The sequence below is a fragment of the Vipera berus genome, assembly GCF_964194415.1.
Source record: "Vipera berus genome assembly, chromosome: 3".
NCBI classification, from domain to species: Eukaryota; Metazoa; Chordata; class Lepidosauria; order Squamata; family Viperidae; genus Vipera; species Vipera berus.
In genome coordinates, this window is record NC_138204.1 from 194,490,041 (window position 1) to 194,501,901 (window position 11,861).

General features: G+C 37.0%; 1 protein-coding gene across 2 annotated transcripts; it reads left to right on the forward strand.

The window, feature by feature from the left end:
* Window positions 1–2,089: 2,089 nt before the first annotated feature.
* ODF1 (outer dense fiber of sperm tails 1) lies at window positions 2,090–11,592 on the forward strand (the record flags this gene model as incomplete). Of its 2 annotated transcripts, XM_081323711.1 has the most annotated exons (3): window positions 2,090–2,385; window positions 5,106–5,457; window positions 11,570–11,592. In XM_081323711.1, the coding sequence occupies 2 exons, from the start codon at window positions 2,090–2,092 to the stop codon at window positions 5,422–5,424; spliced, it is 615 nt and encodes a 204-aa protein (XP_081179837.1). In that variant the 3' UTR covers window positions 5,425–5,457; window positions 11,570–11,592. The 2 variants fall into 2 exon arrangements, with proteins under 2 accessions (XP_081179837.1, XP_081179836.1); XM_081323710.1 differs by lacking the exon at window positions 11,570–11,592 and having other exon boundaries at window positions 5,106–5,541.
* Between the last annotated feature and the right edge of the window lie 269 nt (window positions 11,593–11,861).

Sequence of the window (11,861 nt, forward strand, 5' to 3'; positions counted from 1 at the left end):
TCCTGGCATAGTCCTCTTTTTGAATTCCCATTTCAACAACCTTTTTTTTTCCTTCAGATTTTTCTAAATTTGTTGAAAAACACTAAGCCTTTATTCGTTGGAAAACACTAAACGGGTATTGATAAATTGCTTCTAGCAAAAGTAGCTAAATCAACACGGATCAGTCAATTGCATCGGCATGATGCTTATTCACTGATAATATACATTTTATAAGTTATCAGTAAAACAATATTACTGATTTTAATAGTTTTACAGAGTAAATTATAAGACATTCTGGAACTGTCCATAATGGATTGCTTTCCCTTTGGGAAATAGGAGGATGTTAAAATAATGCAAAGTAGACTCTACTTGCACATTTAAAAGTATTAGTTTTATTTATACTCCAATAAAATCAGTTCCATCTGTAAGTAGATGCTGCTTACAGACAGGCATTTAACAGAATATTTTGTTTATTCCATTCAATCATGTCCAGTTCTCAGAGACTGCCTAGACTTGTTTTTTGGCAAAGTTTTTCAGAAGTGGATTGTCATTGCCTCCTTGCTAGGGGCTGAGAGAGGGTGACTGATCTAAGATCACTCACTTGGCTTCATGTTCAAGACAGGACTAGAACTCATACCCTCCCTATTTCTAGCCTTATGTCTTTACCAAACCAAACTGGCCGTAACAGAAATTAACATTTCATTAATAATTGTGGTGGCATGTAAAATTCTATCAGTTGTTGGATATGCTGTATGTAGTCACCAAATTAGGAACTCTAGTTTTTTGAATATGTACTTCAGTTAATGATATTAGTGTTCTAACCATTTACTAATAATAGCTCAGTATTATATTGATAATGAAGAGATAACTGGGCAATCTTGGCTAATGCTTTATAACTATTTTATTATGCAATATTATTATGCCTACAATTCTATCATAGCTTCAATCACCAAAACCTTTACCTCATCAGAATTTGATACTTCAGTAGCTCTCAGCCTCCTGACCACTGCGAAAGAGTGAAAACTCAATCTTTTGTTAGCCCTGCAAGGTAGATCAGACTACGAATCCAATGTCATAAAGGCCAATACTACTTTTATTGTAAAGCTATAGTAAAAGAATCTTCCAAGTCTAAATGGAAGATTTTATTTTTTATGTTTCCTTTTATCATTCATGAGAACTCAGGAAGGTCTTGTCTAAGATGCTTACTCAAGCAACATCCCTGCCCTGAACTCTGTTCCCCTTTATCTGACTCTTCTTTTGACTCTTCTTTCTCATCCAGGCTTATAACTCAAGGTCCCTCTGACCTTAGCAAGAAAGTTATAGACAGTAAAAACGACTGGGCTAAATAGCAATCACAGAAATATCTTTCAGACAGCAGCGGCTTAATGGCCTTGAAACAGAGATGAGCACCTCCCCCTATAGTCAGCAGTGACAAGTGGAGTAAAACCCACAGGGACCCCTCCTTAACAGCAATCTTTGAACCCCAAATGCTTTCAAATAAATGATTCTTCTTTTGAAAAAGCTTTTTGTTATGTGATTTTGATCAAAAGGTATAAGGGCTAATTTGAAACTGAAGGTTATCAATAATGCAACATTATTTTTAGTCCCAGACTATTAACTTTATGACCGTATATTGTCAATCCATTTCAGTTTTCGGGATACACTTGCTTCCTTTCTATAAATATTTTTTTCCTGAGGCTAGATGATGCCTTGTTGTGCCTTAAAAAGCTTTGAATTATCATATCCCAACTATTAACACAAACACAAAGTGCAGTCCTTATTAAGAGAGACTCGGCATAAAAATTGTGTGTAATGTAGGCTACTAAACCATAGCATTCAATAAAAACCACACACTTGACACTTTCTGTTAATGAGTTTGTATTTGGTACTCTGGGATATACTGTTTGCCATTTCCATGGAAATGGTGAGATTGTGACATCCTTACACAGGAATGATGTCATAAACGGCATGCTGAAGTACAACTAAAGCATCAGGAGCTGGCTCCTTAATGCAATCTTCTGGCCAGGGCTTGCAAGACCAATTTTTTTTCCTGACGGGTGCCCTTTTTCAAAGGCTGTACTCGTAAGTGAATATGGTTTAATGCTTACTAATGGCAACTCTCTGTCACGCTTTGGAAACTGTGAGGCGAGATTTAAGACGAAGTGATAGAGAAATAAAAAGGCGTTTAAGACTTTTAGACATGAGTTGCTGCCCTAAGGTCTGCGATGTGCAGACCCACTGCCTCTGTGATATAAATCTCCATCCTCACTGCTGCTGCCTTCTCCATCCTTATCCCCATTGCCTGTGTGACATACTTTGTTGCCGTCCCTGTCGGCCGCTCTGTCTCTCAACCTTGGAGCGGAAAGCTATTAGAGCTAAAATAGAAGCTGAGCAAGAACTGGCCAGGTAAGTCTGTTTTTTCTTTCTTCATTTACTAGATCAAGAACCAGTGGGGAATGAAATGAGAATTAATGGTACTAGTTCCATTGGTCATTGAAACGGGCTAGGCATTTGTCCTACATGCCTCATATTTGTTCTACGTGCCTCATATTTTTATTTGGGATGAGGTATAGCCTGTTCTCAAGAAAAAGGCTGCCAGTTCAGTGAAAGTGGCAGTGGCTGTTGGTGGGGGCGAGGAGGGTCAGAATGGCATAGCATCATGGCATCACAACACAAGCCCTGCCCTCTCTTTGTATGTGTCATGACATCACATTGAGTCCCAAAGGGTCAGTTGACTTCATCATGCCATGACTCTCTAGACATAATAGGTCATTGGGTTTTCAAAGTTTCTCACAACTATTTGACCAAGGTAGCAAAGAACTATTGCATGTCATGTTGCAAGTTAATGTAAACTACCCAACTATGTATAACTGTTAGCTTTCCCAATTTCACAAATAGAGATGTTACTAGAGATTTAATGATGAGGAATATATTTCTTTGTTTTCCTTCTCAAGGTCTTTGCATTTCTCAATTGATGTATTCCTTGATATTCATGTTTCTATCTTTAGTGCACTGCTAGGTGCCTTTTAACCCATATTATGCAAGAGACACTGAACTATAAATTAGCCATATGACTGGATTTGTACAACTAACTAAAATATAGTTAGCTACAGTTCAGGATAAGGTGATTCTACTAGAAAGAGGCCCTACAGTGCTTATCAATGGGAAATTTGTCACCAGTGGGGAGGGAAATGGTGCCTTCAGATGAAGAGAAATGTTGATCAGAACCACAGAGTGGAGGTATAAGATTATGTAGTTCTGATCCATACTAAGGCCCAGTGCTTTTTTTGTAAAAGAAAAAGGTGCCGGAACTCCCACATGTCACACAACCTGCCTTGCCTACCCTACAAGGTTCCATCCAAAAAAGGTGCCGGAACTCCATTCTGAGCGTTCTATGAGAAAAAAAAGCCCTGCTAAGGCCTAATAGAATCTTATAAATGCTTCTACAACCTCTACATCATAATAAAAAATAGCTTGTCCTAATATGAACGCCTTTAAATAATATTGTGGATAATTGAGGTTCGGTGCACACTTTTCCTAATCTCTGAATTCATGGTGAGTATTTTATGTATTTTATGGGATTTTGAGCTAGTATGAAGAAAAATTCTTCAAGAATACCTGCTGAAGGACAAGAGTGATTTTCCAACCATTGCGAAGAGCATCAGGTTGCAGAAAGTTGAATCAGCTTGGGAAAACCATGGCAAATATGGCTCCTGGTTAAACGGTGTAACACGATGCAACCATTTGTCTACAACAAGGATTCCAGTGGCTGCCTTCTAGCAGCTGAAATCTGATTTGTTTAAAGGCAGACTCATACTGAATACATTTTGGCTGAGCAGTCTTCAATAGCCAAAGTTCTTTTCTTATATTTATGACTATATTTTATTTATTACAAAGATTTGCTTGCTGTTTGATTCAAAATAGATTTACATTCTGAGTCCATGGGAAAAAAAGGCAGAATTTACTGGTACATTTTAAAGGTAGATCCTTCTATTCTGATACCACCATTTTGTCCAAATTTACATATTGCATTAAGCCAACTGGTATGGCAAGAGTGTTGTAGTGAGTATGGCCCAGTGAGCCCGGACAATTGTATATTTAACAAGCCATTCCAATTAGGCACTTGACATCCACATACCAACCAGATGGAAATTGTTAGTTTGAGGTCATACATGACTATATAATTGGAAAGCCCAATGGAAAATAGATATAGATATAAAAGTTTCATTGTGACATGTGTAATACTCATTTGAAAAATGAGAAACGTGATTGAATAAATATTTTAAAAGTCTTCAAGTTTTCTTCATCTCCTGGAAACTTCATGGACAGTTCCATGCAATTATCTTGACAAAATTCCAAAATAGTTTATTAGTGCCTTTTCCAAGATATGTATATAGTTATTGATAGGGTGCTTTTTAAAAAATGTTTTACCTCTTAGCCTAAATTGTTCTGATACTTCTGAACAAGGTCTCACCTTATCTGAATTAAGGGCCAGTTTATCCTGTTCCACAAATCATACTAACTCTGTGGAGTCCTTGGTGCTTTCTAAACTTGATTGTTTGGTTGCTGATGTTTCATTAACTGACAAACAACCAAGCTAGGGAATACTAAGGAGGTCAACCTGAGCTACATATATTGTTTGTTTTTTACCTTATAATACTATTTCTTTAGCATTAACAAACGCCAGTAGATAGGTTCACATCACACTTAGCATTGTGCAAATAACAGCTTAGCAAAAGAGTATTCTGAAACATGATTTGCATCATACATTTTTCCAATTCTTTTTTAGCATCCTTTGATAATCTTTCAGCATTTCCTAAGCTAGTGCGTCCCAATTTTCCCCCTAACAAAATTTGTGTGGATGTTTCTTGTGTATAATCATGTCAGTAATGCCAACACTAATAGAAATTTCACTAATCTGTCATTACTAACCTAAGCAGAATATAGATGAGTTCAACTCTGAAACATTTATTTTAATCTCTACAGCTTAGTTTCCAGCAACATTTAAGATGTATTAACTTCTGCTGCTAAGTAGTGAACTATGTATATCATCAGATTTGAATAGGATATTCTAATATTTAAATTGGTATGTTGCACTCTTATCCTCTTCTTTGTTATAATTGCAGGATTCGAAGAAGGGTTTGTAAGATGATGGCAGCATGTAGTCGCCCAAAGCTTTTAGCTTTAATGGATGTTAAAGGTTTTGACCCAGAAGATATTACAGTGAAAGTGCAAGATGGGAAGGTTAAAGTTTGTGCTGAACATGAAGAAGAAGTTAAGACTTGTAGGGGGAAGGAATACAACTATTCAACTGTCACCAAGGAGATCTGTTTACCACCTGGAATTTGTGAGAATGAAGTAACATACACCATAGGACCGACCAGTCTTGTGAGGATAGAATCACCTTGCTGTCCGCCTCCTTGTTGTCTCCTTGGTCTTCTTTAAACACTGGCTAACCAGCTCTGGTAGCTGTACAGTGTAAGGATGGGACACACTGGGACCTCATGGAAACGGCATTTTTTCAGCATTGCCCTTTGATCGTGTGTTAGGAAATGTGTAAACTTCTTCCAACAATGACTGTGTTGCACATCAATTGGTTTGACTACATTTTTTTAGGGGGGTATGTTATTTGTTCCTTGAAGAATGTATGCTTAGTTGGCAGTTGAAACAGGGATAGAAAATAGTATTTTTTTATTTCTCTTAAGAAAGCTTTAGAGAAGGGAAGTAACTCAATAACCAGACACATACTTTGGCACTTCCATTTAGAAAGGGATTAAATAATGGGGCAGATAAGACTGTATGCCAAAGCCGCTGGACAGTTGCTGCTGGTTAGAACAGAAGGAACTGGACTTAATGGCAAATAGTCTGACTGAAGGCAACTTAACTTCTTAATTTTTAAACTTGTAGTATAATACAAAGAAACTGGTGCCAAAGCAGCTTTCAATGAAATATGGATACTAGGTATTCCAACCTAGTATTAGAACCTTACAGCCTTTCATGATGATATGCCTTTCGACATTTATTAGGTTTGAAAAGAAATTTGGGGTTCTAGTCCTCTGGCTACCTCCCATGCAGGGCCAGACAGAGTGAAACAACCTCAGAAAGTGCACACTGATGGTTGACATGATGGTGAGGGAGGAAGCTCTGTACATCCCCTGACTTGCCTTGTACCCTCCACAAGGTATCCTGCTGTTTTAAAAGTGGTAGAAGGGATAATCTATCTCTAGTGTGAAAGTAAAATTTAGCAGCTGATCTGCAGTTCCTCTATGGGCTTCCCACTAAAACTTCCCCCAGCATCATGTCTTTTGTCTCAAGTCACAAAATGCCTGGGCTGACTTTGCCCTTCTGCATTTGATTTGGTCTCAATCTTCTTAGAGTCCTTTGCCTCATTCCAGGGGTATGTGGCCTTCTGGTAAAGTATCGCATGTAGCACAGTTCTACATATAGAAGTCAATCCCATTGAGATCAATGGAAGAATTCAGGTAAGTAGTTCAGATTCCAGGCTGTTTTGCCTTATAGCCAGGGGAAAAGGCAGGACAGCAAAAGAAAAAAACACACTTTTGAATCCAAAATTAGCACATTGTTGAATGACAACAAATGAAGAGCATACATTGGAGGGAATCTTACTCCAGCAGCTGTCATAGTCCATATAAATTAGAGTTTAATTCCCAAAATTAAAAAGCCTTGGTGGAGCAGTGGGCTAATGCCTCCTTAAGTAACACCAGCTGCCTGCAATTAGTGCAGGTTCGCATCCCACCAGGCTCAAGGTTGACTCAGCCTTCCATCCTTCCGAGGTAGGTAAAATGAGGACCCAGATTGTTGGGGGCAATTAAGCTGACTTTGTAATAATGCCGCTTGGGGTGTGTGTAAAAGCCCTAATAAGCAGGCATATACATAGAATGAAGGCTACTGCTAAGCTTGTAAGCCGCCCTGAGTCTTTGGAGAAGGGCGGGATATAAATGGAATTAAAAAAAAATTCCCCAGCCATCATTACCAGTTGGAGAATGAGAATTGGGGCCTACACACATTGCCATGGAATTAGAATGCAGAATTCCAGTAAAGTATTTTATAGTAACATTTTATGTTTTTTAAAAAAATCTCACTTGAAGCATGTTTAAATTTGGTGCTAAAATACACCCCCCCCTGCAATCCACATAAAATAGGATTGATCTATCTGGCAGAATCACTGCTTATGCAAAGAGCACTTCTATAGAAATAATTTATCTTATTTCCAGATAATATTTAACTTATAGGATGTCCATATACAGTGTATCACATAGTTTGCTAAATATAATAACAAGGCAGCCTTGTTCTGCAATTTTATACAAGATAAATTTAGGTTTTTTTAAAAAAAAAACCTGCCCAATTTCCATCACTCGTCCATGGTATTGATTTTCTGATATTTTCATCATATGTTTTTAGTGGTGTATTTTTTCCCCTCTATATAGTATCCCACACTTCTGATTTCTCCAATCTTGTCACCTCTTATCACGGAGATCAGAAATATACATCCTGAAGACTCAGAGCTAGACCAAAGCCTTAAGTGACCCTTAGGGGCCTCTAAATTTTTTTGCCAAATTGTTATTCTTGTTTACAACAGAAATTAATATAATTGTGTCTGACAAGGGAAGTAGATCAGCTGCAAACAATACATAAATGGTAACAAACAGATCAAATAGATGAAATCACATACATAAATGGTAACAAACACAGGCCAAATAGATGAAAATGGGAAATTGATTGAGCAACTTAAAGCCTGTGCCAAATGCTGGTCAAAAGGTAGTGGGTGGTATGTGGTTGTTCTAGGGATGAATGTTAAATAGATAAAAGCTGAGACTAGAGCAGGGGTAGGCAACCTTGGCTCTTTTATGACTCGTGGACTTCAATTCTCAGAATTCCTGAGCCAGCACACTGGCTGAGGAATTCTGGGAGTTGAAGTCCACATGTCATAAAAGGGCCAAGTTTGATGATCCCTGCCCTATGTCGTGAGAGATGTTTACACTATTTTTATGTACACAGGTGGTAATTCATTGTGAACTATCCTAAATCAGCTTCAGTATCTTAAGGTGCACAGATGCTTTGTTCAGTACTAGCAAATGTTTCAGCATAGATAATTGTGGTTTATAGATACCCTCATCAAACTTCAGCTGATCTTCCAGTTTTCACAAAAATAAAAGACTTTGAGGGATATTTGATAACATTACCACTAGGTGGCATGTATTTGTATAATCGGGTAGGCAACCTGGGCTCTTTTATGACTCATGGACTTCAACTCCCAGAATTCCTGAGTCAGCTGACTCAGGAATTCTGGGAGTTGAAGTCCATGAGTCATAAAAGAGCCCAGGTTGCCTACCCCTGGATAGATTAAGCACCACTCTATATTTTCAGACATGTGAAAATTTTACCTTCATATACATGAGTCATTTTGGTGTACTGGTTAAAGCATTAAACGAGAATCAAGAAAGCATCAGTTCTGATCCTACTGGGTGACCTTAAGCTTTCACTCTCTCTTAGTCCTAAGAAAGCAAGTCACTTCTGAAAAATCTTCTGAAGAAAACAGCAGGGACTTATTGAGATTGAGCCATGTACAAACATCCCCCCCTCCAAACCATATACATAGGTTTGCATGTATGTATAGTTGCAATTGTGTGGATGTTCTCCCATTCCAATCCAACTACTGTGTGGCTGCTTTAATGGGCTCTTTTTTTGGGCAAAGTGAGGACAGACAAAAATGAGGGGGAAATGCCAATGTTAGACCTACTCGAGTCTTGGAGAAAGGGCAGCATAGAGCTGCAAAAAATAAATAAAATGTGCACTCATGGCAAATAGAGATTTTTTGGAACCTTTCGTAACCAAAACAGCACCATCCAAACAAAATGGAAGATGTTGCAACAGGATTCTCCAGGGATAAACACAGGATTGAAAAATGAAAAGGGGATTTCCAAACAGCTTGATGAGTGTTGAGTCTTCTCAGACTCAGACAAACCTAACAAGTGCAGTAGGGGTTGGAGTCTAGGGAAGAAAGTATGAAATATTCTAAGAAAGAAGATCCTGAGTGGGAAATAGTAGAATGGAGACAGGAATTGGAGTAAGAGTCTAGATGCAACTATGGACAGTGAGTCATCTGAAATTTAATCATTTTGCTGCCATCTTATTTAAACTTGCTTTTGAGGTAGTAGATCTGGATTGCCTTTTGAGGAAGTAGTGCTGGCTTAGGTTGGTGGATCCTATTTGGTTCTAACAAAGTCTATTCTAGGGGATAGTTGAGAGAAAGGCTGACCACTCTGTCAATGACCTCGTTGAGGCATGGAACAAGAAAGAACATGACAGAGTGGCTGGTAGATGACCCAGTGTCCTGTGGTTCCAATCAATACTCTGATGCCCTTTGAGGACTTTGGGCAGTTATTCATAGACAAGAATTGTTTGAATTTGATTTGAACTTAATGTCAGGTTCAGCAATAACATACATTGGGTAACCACTTCATTGGCTATTAACATCTATCCAAATCAGTTCTGATATTTGTAATCTAAGAAACTAGTTAAAGTTTATGAACCTCTTTGTATTATTACTTCCATCTTAGTTTTCCCCCCAGACTTATAGCTTATAGCTCCATAGATTTTGTCTTGCCAGTGATCTCTCAGATTAACACCTCTGTTTTGCAGATAAATGTCCTTTCCACCTACAGGGAGCTAGTAATTAGATTCTTTCTTTTAAAAAAACTTGTTTTTGATCCAAGAAAAAAACTTGTTTTGATCCAGTTGCAGTTCATTACATTGTTTTGACTATTACTATTGATGTGTAATAATTTAAAGAAACAATAACCTCACAACAGAGCAGACAAAAACTACAAGTATTACATTCATCTTTCAGTAAATATAAATGTGAGGAACTCTCCAGCTGCCTTGCATTCTTTTCTACCTTTTATGCACCACAACTTCCTCCACTCTATGGACAATTAAGCAATGTTTTTATTCTTTAATATTTGTCTAGCAATATTATAATGATGCACCGCTGGACACATGTCAAAAACCTGTTCCATAGTCTTGGCTTACAAAGAAAAATACCGCCTTAGTGAAGAGGCCAATGCCAAAGAGACAGAGAGGTTTTAGAAAGGGGAGAGGAACTCAAAGCAAACATGAGAGCTAAGAGAGAAATTCATTAAATACGACATCACTTTGGCAATGTAGATTATTCCAAAATGAGGAATATATTAAGTATAATGGATATGTGCAGAAAAGTACAGAGCTAATCTTGAAAAAGGAATGCAAGAACACTCGTTAAAAATTGGCTCTGCTCTGGGAAGGAAGAGAGGATTAGAAAGAAACACAAGATATCCCTCCTTGATCATCTTTGGTGTAATATACAGGGTAGAAGGAAACTTTGTCAGATTTTCAAAACTCTGATAATATACCCTACAAGAAAAAAGTACCATTCCTGGAACCCCTCTTGTGTCTGCTTCCTGATATGACATACCTAAAAGGACGAACAGTGTGCCAGAAAGTATGCTTATTCTTCTAATGTATATTTGCAATTAACAATGGTAAGAACTTAATTTAGTGAAACAGACTAGTCCAGAATGGAGAAAAAAGTGAAAAAAATGCATATTGTCCGCACCTTTTTAACTTGCAGAGTAAATGTATCATAAACAAATGGTAAGATTGGAAAAAAATTATAACCTGAATCAAAACTGAAAGTTGGAACACTAATTGTTTGAGATTGCCAGATTCAATAAGATTGTTAACTGGAATTAGGTAGGAGAAATAATTATAACCCGAAAATGTTAGACATTAAAAATGTAAAGGTAAATTAAGCCTATATCCTTAGTGAATTTGCAGTTAATTGTTCTCTTGATTTCTTGTTAAATTCTCAATTTTCCTATACTAGCAAAACTTTCTACGTTGGCCAATATCAGAGCAATTGAAGCATTGTTGATAATGTTTATAAATTGCTTACGATCATTTAAGAATATTCTTTAGCTAGACTCAACTTTCATTTCTCCATTTATAATGTATTGTAATGCCATTACTGAGAATAATATGAGCATTGTGATTATTGGCATTTTTATTAAAAATAGTTGTTATAGTTTAGACTTGAATAGCTATATTAAAATGGATTTAGATGGCATGCTACGTTTTTCTACTTAATGTCACAATAATTTTCTCTATTATATGTTAATAGAAATCTAGCCAGAAAGTGATAATGAACTGAACAATATACTAGTCTTCATTAATCAGCAAAACAACAAAGAAAAATCACCTAGATAACAAATATTATTTCCTGGCAGTTTTATTGAATTATATAAGCCACAATTTGGGGAGGGGTGATATAACAGACTATTTCACTAAGCTTTGTTGACAAACTGTGACTTGCACAAGATAGAATTGCACTGATGGATTTGCATAAGATAGAATTGCACTGACCTATGATTTATTGAACAATTATATGTTTATACACCAGTCATAAGCCATGACTTAGAACAAATTGTGAATACATGGAATTTGGTAGCGTATATGGAAACCTATCATTTCTGCTTTAATTACACTATAATTAATAGAGAACTGAAAATATTTTCAAAATCATATATTGCAGGATGAAAAGGACAGATATCACCCACAAGCTAAATATTTGGCTATGAAAGCCAAGGATTCATTTTGGAAAATAAAAAGTTTCAGAAGAATTTGTAATTGGCTGGGTCAACTGTGATGCTTGCCAATTCCCTGTTACTTATAAGCCTCATGGGACACCAAATGCAGGACTGCCCTTGTAAGATATTTATATTTGTCATGTGTCAACATGTCTGAACATTTTAAAAATAACCCTACAAGCTTGCTAAGGATGCATTTGATATATGACTCAGATTTCCAAAGTTCAAGTATTTAGA